Source organism: Nanorana parkeri, unplaced genomic scaffold (genome assembly GCF_000935625.1).
Source record: "Nanorana parkeri isolate BGI_ZX_2015 unplaced genomic scaffold, ASM93562v1 scaffold579, whole genome shotgun sequence".
NCBI lineage: Eukaryota > Metazoa > Chordata > Amphibia > Anura > Dicroglossidae > Nanorana > Nanorana parkeri.
This window is the reverse complement of record NW_017306847.1, coordinates 503,651-526,836: the sequence shown is the minus strand read 5'-3', so window position 1 is coordinate 526,836 and position 23,186 is coordinate 503,651. Positions and strand designations below refer to the sequence as shown.

The window sequence follows — 23,186 nt, the reverse complement described above, 5'->3', positions numbered from 1 at the left end:
GACAGCATGAAAAACAACAACCAATGTCCCTGATGGGACGCATCACTTCTGATTATTGGGTGCTTTCTGCCGTCCTATAGATGGATGTAGAGGGTCTCACGTGTTGGATTTCTCACAGGGATATTTCCCAACCTGTTGAAAAAAATCTCCATGCAAGAGGGTGTTCATTCTTCACTCTTCTGTAAAGAAGAGTAAAGGATCAAAAGTAGTGCTTGCATGCTGCTGTTAGTATGAGATCATAGTGCACCCAGCACCTGTTCAGGCAGATATCTCACTGACCCTCTTTCTCAGGTAAATATGTGCATGTTTCTAGTTAGCCTTCATACAGTGCAGATCATTAAACCAAACACTACTGGCCTAGTGTCTACTGTTTAAAATAAATGTAAACCAATACAATCTAGTATAGGGCTTTAAAGCTTAAATCCAGTAAAATATGTTATGGGGTACAACACCAGACAAATAATTTACAAATAATTTACATCTACTGAAGAGTATCTTTGTCTGCCTGATGGCTATTTACTGTACAAATCCTCCCTGCCCTGGTGCTGGATACTACACAGAGCGATGTTCTACCGATGCAGTGAAGGGATTCTGTTGCTCATCTTTTCTCTCCCCTCACCCATTCACAAAATACCTTGTATTCTTTTCACATAATGCAAGGCATTCTGTGCATTAACAAGGGGAGAGGAGGGGTGAACAAATGGCAAGATCTTCCCTTGTCCAACAACAGCTACAGGCTTACGCTATCAAGTATGCATGCCATCCATAGGCATACAATGCCCTTTGTATTTGCAACTCCTGCCATTGGCTGTAATTGACAGCTCAGTAGGCTTGAAAGGATGGGAAAGAGGAACACCTTTTTAGCACAGAGTATTTAGGCACACCCCTGCTATACCTCCCGGTCACGGGGACAAAAATGTTCACTTAAACCCATTGGGACTTTTTCACTGCTGCTTTTCCTATATATCAACAAATAAAAATAATGATGGATGGAAAAGTTTAGTGCAATATAAACACTTTGGAAATTAAATGTTACATTTATTTATACATATAAGTAAACCAGAGCTAAAAGAGGGACATTTGAGGAGTGATGAGGGAGAGAAGGATTTGGTTCCAAAAGAGATACAGCCCATCCAAATGAGGGACAGTTGTGAGTTATGCTTTAGTGCAGTGATTCCAGTGGGCCCAGTAAATTCTTCCAAAACCTTCTATGCCCCAATAGGAATGCAAATTTTGTATTTAAAATGTTTTAAAAAGGGATTAATCAGTTGAAAATATGAGTTAGCATAATTTAAACAGACACAATAACAAAGTGGGATAGTGGCCCTCACTGGAAGACTAGTCCCCCAAATCATTGGTATCAGTGAGATAGCTGCCCCAGTGGGAGAATAGCTCCCAAATAATTGGTGTCAGTGGGACAGTGGACCCGGTTGGAGAATATTGACACAAATCATTAGTGTAAGTGGGCCTGTTGCCACCAGTGGGGAAATCGCCCGCAAAAATGTAGGGCCTAAATTATTGTTGTCGCTGGGATTGTGGCAACCAGTGGGAGAACCGCCTCTCAATTAATAGGTGTCCCTGGAGCAGTGGTCCACAGGATAGAAAAGCCCCCAGTTAATTAGTGTCAGTGGAACAGTGGCCTCCAGGACAGAACGTTTAAATACGCCTGCTCAGATCTAGGAAGGTCTCGGCCGGCGGTATTTTTATAACGGCCGCCTGGGAGGCGGCTAAGGTACATGCTTATGTAAACACATGATAAAAACTCAAGTGTGCTAGAATACATTCAGAACAGCTTGTAACAAAACTGGGTGTGTCCTTGCATGCTTTGTTTTAGTAATGTTCACCACTCTTTGAATTTTATTTGTAAAAACTTTTTTTTTGCTTGAAAGCCTGATAGCAGCTCGTTTAAAATGACAACCAGCATACCCAAGGAGATCTATGTTTAGGGTTTCCAAATTGATTACTTAAAAAGTAATTCAGTTACCTTAACTAGAAATGCACTGATCGCCGATACCGATACCGAATACCGATACCGGAAGTCCCATTAAGGAAGCCAGGTGGTGTGTAATGACTCGCCGCCCGGCTTCCTGATTAGCTGGGCGGCCAGTCATTACCCGCCCCCCGCCTTCCTGATTAGCCAGGAAATCATCCCCATGCTAGTATCGATATCGGTGCATCCCTAACCTTAACTATTAATAAAAATGTAGTTTATAGTTTTGAGGTCTATGCGCTTGATAAATGGTGGGAGTGTTTTTGATATCTGAGCCAGCTGAGAGGTGGATGTGGGTGAATGATGATTTGGACAGTAGTTGGGATCAGGGTGGCTGTGTTGCTTTGAGTATAATTCACTTGATCAGTTATCTATGATGATTATGTACAGTATATTGCTTGGCAATTGTGCTTTGGTCGTTGCTAAGCCAGTGGTGATGTAGGGAAACTATTAAACAGAGGCTTTAGATGCTGCTAATCATTGATCAGTGTGACATGCTTCTTTTAGTATATAAATGTAAAAAAATGGTTAATAGGTGAAAATCTGCGCTAAGGATATAACAATCTATCAATCTGATATAGAGCTGCTATGAATAAATTAATAGATTGAATACACAGCACTAAATATCAAATAATAGTGACAAATAATACGTGCAAAACGCCAATTACAATGGCCTCAATTAGAATAAATAATGTGATAAAATCTCATAATATGATATCAATAAGCAGGGACAAATGTTAAGAGGTGCAAAAACCGCCAATGACACTGGCCTCAATAAGAATCAAATAAATAACATAAACAAGTGATAAGACCCCAAATAGGGGAGCAAATATATATGAATATATAGCAGATACAGACCAAACAGTCCCAAAAACGTGAAGTCTATAAAGTGCAAACAAAACGAAAATCCACTTCGTGGAAGATGTTGGCGTTCTTCCAACGCCAGCCCCCATAGTCAAACCATTCCCAGAAATGTTTTAAATAGATCAGCATTCAATCAGAGCTCCCAGTAGATATGGAACAATCACCTGCGATCTTCTCAGCATCGATAATGAATCACAGATTCTCAGTGAATGGCTGTCAGTTTTCCAGCAGCAATAATTAAACTTCAAAGTTTCAAAGTCAAGGTAATGGTTCGAATACACTTTTACTCATTTGGTAGATTCCAGAGGATATTTGTTCTTGCCATGGGTGCACTACTGACAGCCTAGTTGTCCTCCAGCACTGACAAAATCGCGGGGATTAGAAGATAGGTATCCATTGTCAATGTTTGGTCGTAGCAGGACACAGCTCCTCTTCCTCAACGCACACAGACCTTTCCCAATCATCGGAAAGGGTTGTATGTGTTGAGGACGTTTTAATTTAAGCAGCTGATATTCATTTTCTTTTAAACAATGCGAGTGGCTTGAACTAATAATCAGTCATTAAGCAGTAATCAACTAATTGGTAAAATAAACTTACCTTTACAGTCTGGCCCATATCTGTTAGGGGTACATAGCTCACAAGCTGTCCCATTAAATCCCTCTGTGCATATGCACTGACCCGTTCCTGCTATTCCATCTACACATGTTCCATGATTACTGCACGGAGCTTCCAGGCCTCCGGGACACACTGTACCAAACAAGCATTTGTACTGTTCAAAACACGCTACATGGTAAATTTCACAACAAGAAATGTAACATAATTACAATACCTTAAAAAAAAAAAAGAAGTTCGCAGTAAAGCTCTTTTCCTTAAAAGAAAAATACTGTGTCCTGCAGTAATGTAAGGGTCAGCAGGTGGAACCAAATCCAGAGGTGACCAGGCATTATATGTCCATGAGGCACCCTCAGCAGCTTAACCAATTTCAACATCTGCTACTTCAATGTGGCTGGCGTAGGAATTCTGCCCTCATAAACTCTGATTCACTGGCCCTTGAACCAATGCATCTAACTGTGTTGCTAATTAGTTTGATAATCCAGGGATTTATCTATCATTTTAGGATAGTGGGCAAAGCCATGCACATCATTCCTTTATGCCCCTGTGGCCAAAACCACTGGTTTGCAGAACAGATACAGCCTACTACAGTGCCATTCATTCCAAACTGCAAATAACTATTCTAGGCTAGTTGGTCTTCATCAGTACTGTGTATGGAAACCATGGCATCAAGGCTTATGTACAACACACCAGAACAAAAAGACATGTTATTATGAGGTGGGCTAAAAAGAACCTCACAAAACTGTGTGTATAGAAAAATGTTTTTTTCTTTTAGCTTTGGATAGAGTAGGGTTGACCCCTGCCAGTTTATTTTTGGCTCGGAGCCAGTAAAGCATTGTAACCACGATCAGTGGATCGCTGGTGCAATGTTCTAGCTCCTGCCCCTGTCCATACTGAGGAAGAATGTGCAAAAGCAGTGATGTTTCATGTTACACCCTGAATATGTGTGCGACATGAAACATTGTTTTAAAGGTAAACTTAGCATTTAAAGAAAGTTTTATAAAGCTCTAAGGAGCACAATGTTGCTAATAACATCAAGGGTTACAGCTTACAGACTGGATAAACTCTGCGCCTAAAGGAAGCGGGTGAGGTTTATGTTAGCAGCAGCATTGTCAGCTTGTTGTGTGCACTTCTTCAGTTGGCTGTTAGACTGCCTATCTGGTCTATCAGAGAGCATAAGCTTGTTAATTGTAGAACTGTGTAGGGGATTGTTGGACCAATGGAGACCCGCTCTTGGTCCATGTCCCTAGAGTGCTAACGAACACAAAAATGTTAAGCATTAACAAAAAAAAACACATACTTCCTTTTTATGCAGCCTGACTGAGTACCTCTATTAATGGTTAAAGGCTTCATTGGGTTTTAAATTGCAATCAGTTTGGAAGATTTTGTTAAATTAGGGGTGATATTGGGATACTACTTACCATGGCAATCTCCTCCAAAGTGATTCTTACAGCAACGTGGTTCCCAAGAAACACTATAGCATTTTTTTCTGCAGCCCGTAGTACGGTATCTGTACCTATCATAAAGCCCCTGATACCGAGAAGAATATCTACGTATGCCAGCACCAAACCGACTTCTTGAACGGATACATGATTCTGTTTCTCCCTATAAAACAGAAAAAATAGAGTAATGATGAAGCCACTAAATGTTTTTAATGTCAGTAGCACCTACATAGGAGTGCCCTGGATACTCCTTGTCCATCAGAATGATCCATGCAAATGTTATGTCTCCTGGGGACTCTGGAGCAGACATCTCTGCATGTGGGTTCTGAGTTTCACCACCTACCGTGACCACAAGTCGGGAATGAAATAGGAATTGAAATAGAAGGACATGTAATGACAATTGGCAGATCAAAGTTTCAATCAGAAGGATGCAAAAGTATAGGAACAGCAGTGTATCAGTAGAGGGGCTTCTTTTTCTGGGCAACTGGTGGAATACTTATAAAGCAGGTAACGTGATATTCACCAAATTTTCACTGCAACTGAATCTTCATGGTGCATACATATGTTTTAAAATACAGGGAATTCCTAACTACCTGTGAATGTTTGATGTATGTCACATTCAATGCTATATAAATATGCCCCACAGCATTCTTTTTGGGATAATCACACTACATACTCAATGATCCTAGTAACAAAGGAATAAATACTATGTATGGCCCATTCAAATTTGTCAATTTTCCTTTAAAAAAATGTTGCATATTTTACTACAGGAAAATATAATTTAAGTAGAAACCTGTGGCTTGCTCACATGCAATTAGCAGACTTGTTAAAATCAATGGTAATCATTTTTTTGGGAATTGTAACACAATTGCACCTTTTAGAGTTGCTTCTCTCTAGTTTTGCATCCTGAAGAAAAATATGCATATGAAAGGTACAAAAATAAACATAAACTGGAGTATGAAATGCATAAAACATGCATTAACGCATTCAGTATGCAGGCATAACACATGCATAAAAACATTGGATTTTTGTACTCACTGTAAAATGCTTTTCTAGGAGCTCACTGAGGGACACAGGATTCAGAGACATTTGTGTTATACTGCCACCTACAAGAAGATTTGAACACTGACAAACAGAGACATGCCCAGTATAAGCTATAATTTTGTAACCAAGCAGTAGTGAGAGACAGACAGAGGGGTGGGACCTGTGTCCCTCAATGAACTCCTAGAAAAAGATTTTATGGAGAGTACAAAAATCCAATTTTCTATCTCGTCCATTGAGGGACACAGGATTTAGAGACATTTCAAATATGCAAAAGCAGCCCAGCACAGGGGTGGCCAACACAGCAAAGAAAATATTAACAAGCCCACTAAAACAACAGAAAACTAGGAACTATCTGCAGCTCAAATAAATGCCTGAAGGACCTTGCACCCAAAGCTTGGATCAGATGATGAAATCCACCTGGTAAAAATGTGTGAACAGAGGAGCAGGTGGCAGCCTTGCAAATCTGAGAAAAAGTTGTCTGATGCCAAAAATACCAATGAGCACTCAGAGGCCTTGTGGAGTGTGATTTGACAAGAAAGGGTGGTACTCAATCCTTAAGACCAAAAGGTTGAATGATGATCTGCCTGAGCCACCAAGAAATGGTGGAATGAGAAGCTGGTTCCCCTTTGCAGGGACCACTAAGGTTGACAAAGATAGAGTCATTCTTTCTAATGGAAGTAGTGGCTGCGAGGTAGACCCACACAGCTCAAACTACATCCAGGCAAGGAAGGAAAAACTCCTTATGATGTACTGGAGCTGGACAGGGGGATTGAAGAACAATGTTCTGGTTGAGGTGAAAGGCTGAAGTCTGAAGGAAGGAAGACACTAGACCTTAACACCACCTTGTCCTTGTGTCATACCAGAAAGGTATGTCCTATTTACAGGACAAATCTGCCAGTTCAGATAAATGCCTTGCACAGATGATGACAACAAGGAAAACCACCTTGTAAGAGCAGAAAGGGGGAAATCGCTGTTAGGTTCGAAAGGCGGCTTTTGAAGTGCAGAAATAACTAAATTCAACTAGTACAGAGTGATGGGTGAACACACAGGGTGATAACACATTAACGACACCCTGTACAAAGGTCCTAATCAAAGAATGGGAGGCTAGTGGTCTTTAGAACAAGATGCTGATATTTTCCCCTTCATGGTACAAAAAAAAAAAAAAATTACATGGGCTACATGCTGATCCAGGCCTAATTGCAAATAAATGAGGATTCATCCCATGGAGTGTTTCCTGGGGTAAAAGCTTATTTTCTCCCACCAAGCGAAGTATGGCCTATGCATAATGGTAAACCTTGCGGGAAGTGGACTATGTAGTTTTTAGCATTACAGAAATCACCATTCTGGGAAGACCCCTATTTCTCATAAATTGGTCTTTATTAGCCATGCCATTAAAGCCAGCAACCATAAAGGAGGGTGGTAAACTGGTCCTTGGGACAGATGATCCAATTGAACAGGATCACGGGTCCTCTGCCAGAAGCCTTATCAGGTCAAAGTACCACATCTGCCTGAAGCTAACAGGAGCACAAGAATGCACTCCATCTCAATCCACTGGAGCAGCTGAGGGAGGAATTTTAAGGAAGGAAAGGCATACATCAAGTTGTACCGATTCCATGTAGCCAGTAGAGCATCCACTGCTTCCGCCAGGTGATCTAGCTCTATTTGGATACAAACATGCCCACTTGTGTTGAACCTGGAGGCTAGGAGGTCCACATCCAGTGTCCTTCACTGGATCCAGGCACTTACAGCTGAGGAAGCCTGTCTGCCATTTGTCCAAGTCTGGGATTTAAAAAGGCGGACATTGCTGAAACAAACAGGGTTATTCACAAAAGGGTGAAGAGTTTGGAGAAGGCAGGAGAAGTGAACAATCTAGGACAACATAGCTGAACTGGAAAGCGAGCTGAATTGGAGAATTTTTCCAAAACAGCAATCGTGGGATTCCTGTGACTCCTCATGGACAACATCAAGTCAAGCAAGAATTTTTTGAGAATCTTTTTCAGAAAGAGCCTTTGCAGCAGAAAGCTCAGAAGCCACTAAGACTGCAGGTAGGTCAGATCATCATGATTCTGTCAGCGGAAGACATTGAGATAAACTTACAGTCTGTGGGCAGTCAGCAATCAAAGTTGCAATTTGGCCCATAAAATAATTAATAACTTTGGTGAAATCCACTTAGTTCAAAACCAAGGGGGGGCCACACCTGACAGAGCTAAGGAGGACATCGATGAATGTAGGAACTTAAGCAGGGGATAATATGTGCCATGACTCTGGACTTGGAAAGCGCTCCATGGCAAACTAATACAGTAGACAAAAGTCTGCAAAGCACCACAATGCAAAGCAGAGTGCCAGGCAGACTCGGCAGTCTTTGGTCCAGTGGGTCCCTGTGTGGCCCCCAAAGCTATTGATGAGGATAGATTCATAAATATACCAACACATGCAGTGTGTTGAGACATCTTGATTGAAGGAAAAACAATCTTGACAAGAAGAAAAAATGGCTAGTAAAAATCAGTATACTGTTATACTGAAAACGGGTTCATCATCCTATGACACTAGCAAAAGACTGAGGCATGCTAGGAGTAGAAAGTGTTACACAATGTTTGCCGCTGGTTGTTTGTTTGCCAGTGTCCAAATCCTCCTGTAGGTGGTAGAATAACCCAGATGTCTTTCAATAAACTAGAAAGAAAGCCCATTACTGTATATGCATAAGCGTAAAAGATCACTTGGGAAGATACAGCAGAACACTATTTGCATAGAGTTTGCATGTTCTTCATGTGATTGCATGGGTTTCCTAGGGGCAATCTGGTTTTCTTCCACACCCCAAAGACATGGTGGTAGGTTATCAGATTCCTGTCTTAATTGGCCCTAGTATGTGTATGTAGGAATGTGAAATAAGGACCTTAGATTGAAAGCTCCTTGAGGGCAGGGACTGATGTAAATGTACAAAATGTAAAGCGCTGCATAAATTGATGGCGCTATAAAAATGCCTGTAATAAATACTAAATGAAATATGAAAACTGAAATACGCACAGCACAGCCAGGGGAATTACATCAATTCCAACTGAACTTTCAGTTCAAATTAACTAAATACATTCTATGTGTAAATAAAAAAGGTATTATAGTCTTACAGTTTGTTTTCTTTAGAAAACATCCACAACCAGCATACTGCAGAGATGGACCCTTGCTGTCTATGTGGAAACAATGGTCTCACTGAAGAGGTCACCCCCCTTACCTGCTGAGTCAGAACTATAGTTCCACAATCAGTTAGACCTTTGCAGAGAGATCACTGCTTCCACACAGGGAGCAAGAATCCTTCTCCACATCATGCTAGCAGGGCACAGGTTTTTCTACTTAGGCTGTGGCTGTTTCGTAAAGGAGAACTATGAGGTGAGTGAAAATCACTCATCCTCATAGTTTGAGCCGACGTGTGACAATTAAACTGTCACATGTCGGCTCAATAGATCGGGAAGTAAGCGAACACATACCATACCACATACCATCGCTCGCTCAATTCTCGATCCTGTACCTGCAGAGAGCCGTAACTGTCACTCACGGCTCCCTGCAGGGATTCCCTCCTCCCCGTCCGATCCTCCAGCGCTGACTGGCGGAACGGACGGGGGAGGGGGTGGGCACAGCTGGCTATGCCTCTAGATAGGCAGAGCCAGCCGTCAATCACGCAGCTGGGTAGTTCTGTCCCGGCTGCGGCAGTCTCAGTATACTGCGAGCTGTAGCTCGCGGTATACTGAGCTTTGGGTCATGGGAGGACGCTAGTTTGTGTCCTCCCGTGACCCTGAGGAGAACTATGGGGAAAAGCACTGACCCCATAGTTCTCCTTTAAGAAAACAAGCTGTAATACTTTGAACAACTTTTGTATTGATGCTCCTGGAATATATTTAGCTTATTTGAACTGTTTAAATTGACACTCACAGAATAATATCTGCAGTATCAATGCGAATTACAATATAGCAACATTATTGTTGTTACCTTGCAATTACTCTGGTTCGTTTATAGCAAATCAAAGAGGTAATATTTTATCTAAACTCGCCATCAGTTAAATTAAACCTTGTGTTCCTAATCAACCCCATAATATCCCTTTCTAACTCTAATTAGCTCTAATTAACTAGTTTCTCCCCTTAACTATTATTTTGCTACTGATTTTTTAATTTTTGTATCAGTAATGTGTACATTTTTTTGTTTTTTATTGTTGTTGCTGATTTTTTTGGTTTCATATTTAAAAATGATTAAAATGTGAAAGCAAATTGTAATAGAAACTTAGTGTCACTTTAAATGGTAAAAGTTATGGAATAAAATGTGCACTTTTTTTTAGCAACAGTAGCACCAGTTGTTTTAAAACTAACACTGGTCAAACAAGCAGATTTCATTTTTGGTTTTGATCCTGTTATTATTTATACATTGCATTAAAAAATGTAATTTCTGCAGGCAATAATGCCAAGAAAAAACAGCCTCGTGGCAAAAAAAAAAAAATTGATATATGTAAAACTTTCTTATCTGTATTTAACAAGCTATTTTCAAATCAAATAGGCCAATGGGCTGCTACTCTATGATATGCAGGGACCTCAAGAAAAGATCAGAGGAAAAAAAATAGATAAAGGAGAGGTTTTGCCAACATCTGTAATAGTTTATTTTCTGGAACAGGTTAAAAGAAAACAAAATAGTTATAACTTACCCGATCAACGGTTCCATAGGGGCAAGGGCTCTCGAAGCCACATATTGAACAAGCGTCTAGTGTGCTCTGTAATAAAGAGAGGATAAACCTTACTTTTACCTGCCTATAATACAATTCACATATAAAATAAAAAAATTACTGGTGAATAAAAAGTTTCATTAAAACATGGAATAGGAATACACATTTCTATGAGATTGATCAATGAAATTATTGTTTTGATTGTCTAATAAAATAAATAAATCATTGATTATTTTTATTGTTTTATGATTTCGTTTGCTTTTGACCAGTCATGTAGTACTGAATTAAAGATGAAAACATGGGTATGAAAAATGCTGATAATTGTTCAAGCCATCTGTCTGATGTTTCAAAGTGATTTTGAAATTATTACTTTTTTTTTTTTCCCTTCAAACATTTGCATTTGAAAGTGCTCAAAAGGATAGAGGTGAATTTACCATTTGCTTTGCACTGAACTATTGTTTCATACAATCCATTAAAACTACCAAATAATAAAACGTAATTGAAAACTGATGCAGGTCCCTATGTTCAATCTCCCCACCATAGACATGTTTTTATGAGTTTACTCCAGGTCTCCATTTTTCCTCCCAAAGCCCAAATGCTGGTAAGTTAACTGGTTTCCACTCAAATAATAATTAAAATAAAAAAAGGTGATTAAAATGTAAAAAATAATAAGAAAAAAAATTATTTCAAAAAAGTTAAAAATAATATGTTAAAACAATTATAAAAAATGAAAATGTAAAAAATAATAAGATACAAAAATTATAAAATATATATAAAAAAGTAAAAGATAAGATACATAAAAAATGGCAAAAATAAATAAATTAAAACGAACCCTGCCGCCCCTGCCATCTGGTTTCCCATTCTCCATTGCGGGAGGGGAGGTTATGCAGGGAGGGGACGCATAGAGGAACCTGGCCTTGGGGCAGCAGAGAGAGTAAATCCAGCCCTGTCAGCGTGTCTGCATAAATGTGGTAGGGACAATAGGTTGTAAGCTTCACTGTGTCAGTAACTAATGTAAGGTGCACATACTCTGTAAAGCGTTATATAAATTAAGTGGTGTGCTTTACAAATGTGCTTAGTGCTTGCTTCATGCTTCAGAAGCTAGCAAAGCTTTATATATTTCAATGAATGGTTAAAAAAAAATTCCAGAGGAAGACAGTCTGGTCACATGACCTGTCAAAGTCATGTGTCAGGGCTCTCCTACAATGTATTACTGAGTGTTTTCTCCACATGGGAAAGGACACTGCATGCTCTATATCTCAGTCTGAATTTTATATTAAAAACAGCAGTATTCAGTGGATAGCGGTATCCATTCTCCATTATAAAAGGGCCCCTCAGGCATTCGTTTAGAGGCCTTTGTTCTGCTCAGAAGTTTAGTTTAACTGTTACGGTTAACACTGGGTTTTGTGGGCCTGGGTTATAAGTTAGGTGCACAGCAACTTACTGAAGCTGTTGTCACAGCATACTCATCACAACGAGCTCCAATGTTGGGAGGCTCAAGCAACTGGTCAATCCCATGGGCGATTCCCTCAGTAAATTCCAGATCCCGCTGAATAATCTTAGCGCTGTTTTCATTTAGAAGAATATCTCCCTGGACAAAATAGAAAGTTATACAGAAAAACAGCATATTATTACCTCTTAAGTGATTTAAATGCGAAGTTCAACCAACGCTATAAAAATTTATGAACAGGAGCTGTGTGTGTACCCAGCTCTAAAAAAAGTTACTGGACAGCATCCACCCACTTCCTCTGTCCACTTTAGTTGCAGCAAATACATTTAGGTTACATGGTAGCTCAACCACCACCCCGTTATTTCTGCAGTCACTCCCATGCATGTTTTACCCAGCCCACTACTAAAAGTAGCTACTCCTTCAAACATCTTCACATTGTGCCACCTTGCTTAATATGTATGTTCTATCCTCTGATTTTTTTTTCACATAACATGACAGTAAAGACAAATTTTGATCAAAACTGGCATTTCATTTGTGCATTAACACTGGAAAGATGAGTCTCCCACAAGCCTCTCTTCTATAATGGTTGTATTCCCACACAAGAGTTTTTCTATAGGACCCCACAAGGTCATAACAAGGTCGCCACCCTCTCACAGCCCGAAGTGGGACAAATCAAACAGATGTCCAGCTCAAATCTGCAAGTAACATAATTAAAACGCCAATAAATTCTGAATGATCTCATAAGCATCTAAAACCAATGTCCAAAGCACAATGCTGTTGCCCATCAAAGCCCTTAGGCGGCGTAACTCACCATAACACAGAAGTATCCAATTGTGGGTGGATTGGCCGTTACAATTTATTTAGATAAATAACATTTTTCGGAGTTAAAAATTACACAGGGAAGGAGGGGTACTCACAATGTTGGTTGTGCTGCATTGAAAGGAAATTTTGGAACCATATAGTGTCCGAAGTAATTTGGCTTCAGGCAAGCTTGCTGCAGTAATCTGGAAAGAGACACTGTACATTAGTTGACTGACTAAGCTTGTCTATCTAAAGCTCCTAGACAATGAGGGCTTGTGTGCAGAAAAATTGAGTTATGTGCTTCCCAAACTTCTTTAAACTTCCCCACTAGCTATTATGTTTGGCTTTTCCTTTGGCGCTCCTGAACAAGCAGCAGGATAGCCATCTCAAAGATCAAGATTTTCATTTAAAAATGATTGTATATATGCAAGTAGGTTATACATGTACACTAGTAAAACAGTAACTTAAAGCAACTATATATACATAATCATTAGGGATATCCAGATACCAGTTCAGATACCAGTGCCGATACTTGGAATTTTTATGAGAACTATCAGGGTTGCAGCGGTTGCAGCTGGGACCTGGCTCTGGCACTCCACCACTGTCCTGAAATCATTAGTCTGTATTGTTTTAGAAAAACTGTCACATGACAATAAACAAAAATGTATCAGTACTTGTATCTGTGAGGACTTGGACAAGTATCAGTACTTGGAAAAATTGCATCGGTGCATCACTTGTATATATTAAAAAAAAATAAAAAAAAATAATGCATTAAAATGGGGATGCACAAATCCCAGGAGCTCCGTGTGCTCCTTAAAAATGACAGCTGCCTACTAACTTTTGAATTTTTCTCTAGTCTAGTCTTGGAGCTGGAAAAGTATTTGTACTTGTACCGAGTACTTAAATATCGGAACATCCCTAATAATTGTTTTACATTTTTGGAAGAATTGCATCATGGAAGCACCGTATATAAAATACGTATAAACAGTTTTTGTTGTTTTACAAGGTCAGGGAGGAGAGGGGGAGTGGAAAAGAAGGAATTAGGGTACAGACTTAAAAGTAGTCTCATTGGAACCATGCTATTTGACATAGTTCAGGTCTATCCTCTTCCCAAAATATCTTTCATCTCACACACCCTCTTAGCTACATCAGGGGCAAATTCTGATCGCCATTGTCTCACAATGACTGTTCAAGCTGCTGAGAGAACATGACACAAGTGGTTGTTTCTGATTGAATAAAAGTGACACTAAACTCAGAAGTTAAATCTTAAAAATGCATTCAAGTACCTTAACTATTAACAAAAATGTATCTTATTTATGTATCACTCGGATGTAGATCCTCAGATCATCTCTGAATCCATGCTGACAATGTCCTTCCTTCTGGAGGGTGGCTACTTTTGTTCCCCATGGTCCCTGTGTGTGTGGTAAAGTAGCCCCCATGCCAAGCTAGTTCTCGTGATAGACTATAACTTTGATACAAATTAAATAACTAAACATGAGATTGTAGTCCATCACAGGAGCGAGCTTGGAGTGGTGTCTACTTTACAACACACACAGGGACCACGAGGAACAAAAGTAGCCACCCTCCAGAAGGAAGGACAGTGTCATCATCAATTCAGAGATAATTGGAGGATCTACAGCTTTGTGATACACAAATAAGATACATTTTTGTTAATAGTTAAAGTACTTGAATGCATTTTTAAGATGTAGCTCCGGAGTTTAGGGTCACTACAACGGATCCTGGGAGAATAGATAACAGAGTGATGCAGGAGTCCTTCTTTATCTTAGTAGCCAAGATCTTGTTATAATTTGCAGTGTCTTGTCTTCCACAAATATGAGTCTTTGTGTTCGATACACCTCCAGCATAGGCCTGAGGCAGTAGGGTCAAAGATGTGAAAGTCGACCATGCATTTACACATTTCTGATGCCTAGCATATAAAGACTATTTCTGAGTTAGGCTTTGTCCAGGTATACATTCTTTTTATACAAGTAATTAAAAACTATAAAATAATAGTACCTAAACATTGAACAGCATTGGTAACCCTTCTATAAGTTTAGTGTATTTGCAAAGGGTACCTTTGTGTCTCTAATAATGTGAACTTTTAGATAGGCCATGAGTTTATCTTTGTGGTCTTCATGGTACAACCATCTCTTTCTCTCTGCTGGCATGGAGTTGAAAGCTTCATCTGTAGGCCACAGCATTGTGAAAGGTTGGTGAACTTTCTCTTTAAGCACAGAATGCAAGTTGGACTCCTGTTACAAAGAAATTAAAAGTTAAATGTCAAACTAAATAATAACAGTAGTAAGTGATCTAGTTGGACAAACTGTGATAAGACATATAAAAAAAACCTGATGTACTGACAAGCTTTTTTGCTGTCCCCGAAAAGAATATAGATCAAAAAACCTTGCGAGTTGCTGTGCGAAAAGTGTGTATCACACCTTCATATTACCCTAAATGAATAGTGCACTGAGCTTACAGATTAGAACATGTATAAAAACTCCACCTCACTAAAGTGCCCTACTCAACACAATGTGATATTCCACCTATCAAAGTGCTCAAGTTATAAATATACATAAAACTGGTCAATGTCATGTGTGCCAGTGTTAGCCGAACCTGACTGTACAATGCTCTTAATTCTGCCAGTTCAGCAATGTGGGGTGCCCCGAGGTGAGATGGACACCCCTACCTCAGGGCACCCCACATTTGCTGAACTGGCAGAATTGGGAGCATTGTACAGCTAGGTTCGGTAAACACTGGCACACTTAACATTCACCAGACTGCCATCATTCACAAAATGAATCCAGTACATTGGGGAGACTGATTAAGAAACCCTGAACCGCTACTGGTATAGCTAAAGGAAGTGATATCCTGGATCGATTTCTGATTCTACCAACTGAAGTGAGGGATTCTGAGAGGAAGCCGGGAAGTTAATACTGCACTAAAAACATTATATAACCGTCCTGTAAAGGGGTCGTCCTGATTCCGGTGAGTGCGGATCCTGCATTATCCGTTCACTAAGGGTGGACAAGGAGCACTATAGGTGGCACGGAAGATTGACGTTTTATTTTGTGCTTTGAACCACGGTTATGGATTTGATCGGTTAACATATGGACTTTGTTATTTGCACATGTCACTATTTATGATAAGAATATACTATTTTGCACACATCACTATTATCACTGAATGCAGTGGACTGTTTTCAACTGATAGTTTTATGTATATTTATAAAAACATAGAAACAAAGAATAGACGGGCCGACACCCATTATCCACAGGGTTCGAAATATGCATAGTGTCCAAACCAAGGAGCAGAAATCAAAGGCATTCAGGCAGTACATGAGGCAAATAACTTGGTAATGTGACCGTAGTACATTGGAAACCCTGATAGGGTTGGGAGATGCCCATACCCCAGCTGACTACTCAGTTTTTTAGTATCGACATGGAAAGGGAGTGGCCCATAAGAAGGTAAGTAACATAACTTGAGCACTTTAATAGGTGGAATATGACATTGTGTTTAGTAGGGCACTTTATTAATGTGGAGTTTTTATACATGTTCCAGCCTGTAAGCACAGTGCACTATTTACTAAAGGTTTTAGCTGTCCCCACCTGGCTATACAGTCAGATTTTATCATTCATCTATTGTCATTTATGAATGCTTAGTACTACACAGTTATGTAATACTGCATGAATCATGATATTGGCTTTTCTATTAGAATAATGGTTAAAAAAAAGTATGCACCTTGGTAACTATGACACTGAATTGTTCTGCATCTTTTTTTCCTACTATATGTTCTGAAATGATAATTCAGAGTTCTTCGTACACGATATAATAGAAAAACAAATGTATTTTTAACTATTTAAAATGAATTAATCTTGCTATACAAAGAAACGGAGGGGTTATCCCTCCTCATTATAATATACATGTTGTTTATTAATGACAAAACAATAGTAACCAAGTAAAGTGTGACTTGCTGTCTCACTGATTGGTTAAAGTAAATGTTTTTCTTTTTTAGTTGCGTAGAAATTGGATTCAGGCAAATTATCTTACCAAAGATTATTGCAAAAAGTTTTGTTTTAATGCTTAATTTGTAATTATGTACATAGGGAACCAGATTTTTTATATATGCAGGCTCAGCTTCCTACTTTGTATTACTACACAATGGTTGCACTTTATAAGCTTCTTCTCACAATGTATTTAGGGTTGAGAATGGAGACTGTTCAGTTAGCTTATTGTATAAAGTGAAGCTGAGTTAACTTCAGTCATCCAATAACGTACAAGCAAAAGTCACGTTTTCTTAATTACTATGCACATGATCAGGGATTCAAAGTGAACATAGATTTAGTTATTTACTAGTTTAAGTAAACAGTCTCTATTGCTTTAGTAAATCAACCCTTTTAGGTCAGCAAATCGGGAGATCTATAGGTCAGTAGTTGTTCAGGATTTAGGAAAAGTTATGCTAGCCAGACATGTCTAAATGCCATCAACAGCATGGATGTGGGAATCTCCACTGCCGGCTATTGTAACCAAGCAGCTGCTTGAATACCCAAACAGTGACAGTATCTGACAGGACGCAATCACTGTCCAGCTGATAATTTTCCAATTGTGCTGACAGGGCTACCTATGGCTGACTTTCAGCCGATTCAGGAGGAATTGGCCATCATTCAAGTCGTTTAGGCCAGCTTAATAGAAGAGGCTAAACAAACCAGCCTCTAAAGACATGCAAAAATGTCAGTGCCCTTGTACATGAATGTGGACTGATCTCAAACAATATTATCAGCTTTTCCAGCTATCATCTGTAAACTACAGAACAACTTCTCCCTATGTAATGGAGAGAATGGGAAATGTTCTGTAGTCCTAACATGCTTTCTGTCCTACAGTAATCACACTGCTCCTCCATAGATACAGTGCAGTGAGTAAGCAATGTTATTCTAGTACAAGAAGTGTGTCATTGGCAAGGTCACCAGGTAAAAATAAAGGAGAAAAACCTGACAAAAGAAAATGAATATCTAAAGTTTGCTAAGCTGCAATATAATACATTTTTATTTTGGGGTTTAAATACGCTTTGTAAATGTATATAAATAACAATCTAATTACTTCAAAGTAATTTTAGACAATGTATATGTGTAAAAAATAAGTCAAAGCAACTGGACTTGCAGTATTTTTCTTGAAGACATTTCACTGGTTATTCAACCAGCTTTGTCAATTCAGAATGACTTGTAGAAAAATTATCTGGGAATAAATATTCACCATATTTATTCCCAGAGAATTTTTGTACAAGTCATTCACCATATTTATTCCCAGAGAATTTTTGTCATTCTGAATTGAGAAAGCTGATTGGATGACCAGTGAAATGTCTTCAAGAAAAATACTGCAAGTCCAGTTGCCTTGACTTATTTTTTACAAATATACCATGATCTGGATGGATGAATGAATAGACAACTTTAGACAATGTACTTAAAGACAATGTACTTAATTTGGTCCATGAATTGACCAAATTAAGCTTTGCAGTGGGGCTACCCTGCACTGCAAGGGTTAACTGCCTGTTTTGGTCCTTGATCCTACCTGGCTTTTAGACCGGTCTTTTCTGTGCTCCAGTGGTCTAAGCCCCGCTGATGTCATCATGTGTAATGCAGGTCCATCCATCTGCATTAGACTCGAGTACGCCAAGGAACATTCCACAGCCAGAGGGGGAGAGAGGTGAGCACTGACTGCCGCAGGACCAAGGGCCAGGTGACTGTATCTTCTGTAGTCTGGCCCCTAGCCCACAACCGGCAGTAATTCCTTGCAGTGCAGTGAAAACTTTGCAATAATAAACACAAAATATGTGTTCACTAAAAATATCTTCCATCTAAATTCGTACATACTGCACCTAGCTGCAAAAAATGTCATGACAAATAATAGTTTTGATTTTACTAGCTTATCTGGTGGGATATTTCTGCATGGGAGCATTTGGGAACAATGCATATTTGAAGAAGAATAGTAAACTTACCTTCAGTAGTTGGGCAAATGTAGAATAACCATGAAGCATGGCAGCCTGACTTACACCTAGCTGTATGTGAAAAAACACGAGTTAGTAATTATGAATTCACTCTAGTTCCTATTCATTTTCCACACGCATTTACTACAGTGTATATGAACACCACTCTACTAACTTGTCAATCTAAAATCCCGGGACTTAAAATCAGAACTCAGATTGCTACAGTCATTTTTAAAATATTCTCAATGACAACTATCATATGAACCTGAATCTCCTATCGGTGTACCATAGAGAGGGTGACGCTGTGCAGTCACAACTCTATGGCTTTGCACAGTGCTTGTTATCCTAACTCTAAACATGCTTGCAGGGGGATAACCTCATCAATATTCTGCAGCTCCTTCATTGTCCAATCAGCAGGTAGGGGTAGAAAAGGTTACTAAATTGCAATTACAGCAGCCAGCTTTCCTATATTCACCTATCATGTGGGTACAATCAGGGCCCCAACTTGGGGCAGCAGGGAGTAGAGGGGCAGCAGGGGTGTGGAATTCCTATCTCCCGATGCCCGGGACATGCAGTTCCGGGCGCAGAGAGGGTAGTTGTTTTCTACATTTAGCCCTGCTTTGGGCAAGCAGCGCTAAATGTACAGTGGAGAAGCCTCTGCTTGTTTTGTACAAGTGATCTTGGCGATGTCATGGTAAAAACGCGACAAAATACAATGCACTGCCTTCCAGATCTGTTCTGTAAAATGGTTTTGGCGTGTTTTTACCGCGATTTTGCCACGTTCCGGAGCAGTTTTTTTAGCTGATAATGGGCTTTCAGGTGTGGTGCATTTTTGATGCGTTTCCATGTGTTCCAGTGTATTCAAAAGCAGTATTTTTTTTATCTGGTTAGGAACGGACTGCGCTGGTGTGAACAGAGCCCAGAAATACCTTAGCAATACATTGGGATGCTTTTTTGGTCCAGGAAAAACCGACATGGACATGATCCGGACATAGTGTGAACAAGACCTAAGTGAAACACTCCTGGCTATTTAAGGGCCCATTCACACCAAATCATCTCCAGACCAGACCAGATTGTTTCCAGACCCGAAATGCATCCTAATGTATCCCTATGCTATTTCTGGCCTCTGTTCACACCAGTGCAGTCCGTTCTAGACCAGACCACACCAGAAAAATACTGCTTGTCCAATTTTGTCGGAACTGGAATGCACTGGAATTGCGGCAGGTTCACATTATTTTCCGGAGCAGATCTGGTCTTGAAAATGGTGTGAGCCTGCCCCAAAACCCAATTTTCAAAGAAGGGGATGTTAATAGCATAACATATTAACATTTGTACCTTGCCTTGCAATAGAAGATCAGCTACATTGCAATACTTGAGTACTTGATACTGCAGGTACGGTAAAAGCACCATACCAGCACTTAAAAAGTGCAGCCACTTAAATTAGTGCCTTGAACAATTGAGCCAAATGTTTTAGGCAATGAGAAGGCTTAACTTAATCCTAATATCTCTCACTTAGCACTTGATGACTAGTAGCACACTTTAAAAAAACTGACCTCTTTGCATTTGTGCCCAGTGATGTGGTTTCATATGGAAAGAAAGGATGAGAGCATCAGGAAGTAGGGATCTGTTCAGGTATACATTTTTATTTGTCACAATACAAGGTTCTATCAAGAGTTGACAGACAACGCATTTTGGAGATTATACGCAAGCCCCCTTTTGTGAATGCTTAGATTATTACTGGGAAGCAATCTTGACAGTTGGATAACCCTAAGTTTTAGTCTTTAGGGCTTGTTCACACCATCTCCAGACTGGTTCTTTATGTGTTTCTACATTTTTGATACATTCTGGTGCTTTTTGTTTCTTTTTTAAATTAGGTTTGCTTGTGTTTTAGAGCGTTTCAGTGCATTCAGGTGCATTTTTTGCATGTTCTGGTGCACAAAAAACCATGCTGCTGTACTTTTTTTTTTTTAAAGCGCTGGGACTGAACACAATGTTGTGAATTATCCTCAATAAAATAAATTGGAATGCATCTTTGGTGCAGATAAAGGTTCTGGTCTGGAAATGGTATGAACAGGTCATATATACCATTGGAATGACTGCGTATGCGTTTTTGGTGTGGATGAAAAATGCACTGGTCTTGAGATAGTGTGAACAGGTCGTATCAACCACTGGAATTACTGTGAATGTGTTTTTGGTGTGGATAAAAAAAACATTCTGGTCTGGAGATGGTGTGAACAGGTCCTATAAACCATTGTAACTATTGTGAATACGTTTTTGCTGCGGATAAAAAACAAAACTTTCTGGTGGGAGATGGTGTGAACACGTCCTATAAACCATTGGACTTACTCTATGCCTTTTTGGTGCAGAGATGGTGTGAGCGAGCCCCCTACATGGGAAAATGTTTGTTCTAATGAATAGTGTGGCAACAGGGTCTCTTTAATATGTATTGCAGGATATGGTGACAGTTAGAAGCCAGTGGCCAGCAGCATTGTCAAAATCATTGCATTTGTTGATTACTGGTTTTCTGCAATTCTCTGGCGGTGGTAACCAGTTGTAAATTATAACAATATTCTTAGCTTTTTACAGTTTCTACTTAACCCTCTATGTATCTCCATCATGTACCCAAAACACTGTCTAGAAAAAGTACTTTGTTTTTGCTGAAAGTTAACATTCAAACTTACCAAAGATGAACTTGCGTTTGTTGGAATTTTGGGTATTAACACTTTGTCAATAAAGTGGATGACACCGTTATTTGTTAAAAGACTTTTGATTATTTTGGCAAAGTCATTCAAGTACACTTCATCCTGAAAACAAATAGGCACAATGTTTAGACTCGCCTATAAATGTGCATCATACATAGAAAATAAGAAAAGAAGTGCTAGAATCACAACTCACAACAATAAGTGTTAAAATGCATTTATTTTAGAGCAGGACCAGAGTAATAATCAAACATGGTAATTTGGTATGGTAGGCCCATGCCTAGGTGTGTCCATGTATGATGCATTTGAAACAGAGACGTAACTAGAAACCTCAGGGCCCCGGTGCAATAAACCATTTCTACAATATCATCACCTGTGTTGCCATTAGAACAAGGTACAGAATATGTTAATATGGCACCTCTAGGACATGGCAGCCATCTCAATGCTACATATCAGTTAACAATGCACCACTGGGTAACACTTAACTGATTTTAGCAATCATGGTATTGCATTAATATTTATTGTGCATTTAGGGCTTGTTCACACCAAGCTCGTTCCCAGGAGCAGAGCAGTTACAGACCGGATCAAAACTGCGTTCAATGTATTCCAATGGTATTTTGGGCTCTAGTTCAAAACTGCAGCAAGCCCTATTTTACCTGCTCTGGAACGCATGCAAATGCCCTGGAACAAACTGAAAGCCCATTTTAAACTAAAAAAAAAAAATATTTTTTTTTTACCAAAAACGGCCCGGATTGCATCAAAAACGCGGCAAAAAATGCGGTGTTACACACTGCACTGCGTGTGCAGAAACTCATGCAGATCTGGTCTGCATTTGGTGTGAACAAGCCCTTACTCTACATCACAAAACAGCAACACGGCTCTACTTCCTGTCTATGCAACAGATCAGTCAATGAAAACTCACTGGGACTCCCTGAGTGACAGAAATGTTACCTTAAACAAAGAGGTTAAAGGGGGTTTAGTAAAACTCTGACCATCCAGGTTAACCAGTTTGCTGCTGTCTCTGCGTCCAATTATGCCGATTAGGTGGCCAAACCAATTTTGTTATTTTGTATGAAAAAAATGCTAAAATAATTATTAATGCACACAATTACTAAATATAAAATGTATGTGTTTTAGTTATTTTAAAAAAATCATTTTTAAATTACTTTTTTTGGGCGGTTTGATAAAGAAGCAGGTAAGCCTTTTGTGTGACAGTATATAAAAGGGGTGACAGGTCCTCTATATTGAGATATCAGGGGTCTAAAAAGACTTGTTATGGCCATGACTGACTGCTACACACCACCAGTACATGAACACGCTATCTGTTTCTGGTTTGTTAAAAATATATTACATTTTTGTTACATACATCTGGGGCTTAATGTTACCATACCTAAATTCTGCAGTCTACACAACAAGGGAAGAACAATTAACTTACATTCTTAGTGGAAAATGTTATGATACCACCAGACATAGGGGTAACTGAGGAGAGATCCATGAGCTCATCTAGGAGTAATTGCTGGCAGCCCACAAGGTGGTAGCGAAGTAAATGAATTAGCTGATTCTGAGTCCATTCTGCAATCTGTAATATCAATAAAATGCATGTTGACC

General features: G+C 39.4%; 1 protein-coding gene across 1 annotated transcript in view; it reads right to left on the bottom strand.

The window, feature by feature from the left end:
* STAB1 (stabilin 1) overlaps positions 1-23,186 on the bottom strand; it is a 145,403-nt gene that overhangs the window by 19,759 nt on the left and 102,458 nt on the right. The window contains exons 45-53 of the mRNA XM_018562472.1: positions 23,014-23,157; positions 21,561-21,683; positions 18,892-18,951; positions 14,978-15,154; positions 13,019-13,105; positions 12,096-12,242; positions 10,634-10,699; positions 4,888-5,071; positions 3,452-3,601 (exon numbers count right to left, since the gene is read on the bottom strand). Coding sequence (XP_018417974.1) covers positions 3,452-3,601; positions 4,888-5,071; positions 10,634-10,699; positions 12,096-12,242; positions 13,019-13,105; positions 14,978-15,154; positions 18,892-18,951; positions 21,561-21,683; positions 23,014-23,157 — 1,138 coding nt within the window. The remainder of the gene's footprint in view (positions 1-3,451; positions 3,602-4,887; positions 5,072-10,633; positions 10,700-12,095; positions 12,243-13,018; positions 13,106-14,977; positions 15,155-18,891; positions 18,952-21,560; positions 21,684-23,013; positions 23,158-23,186) is intronic.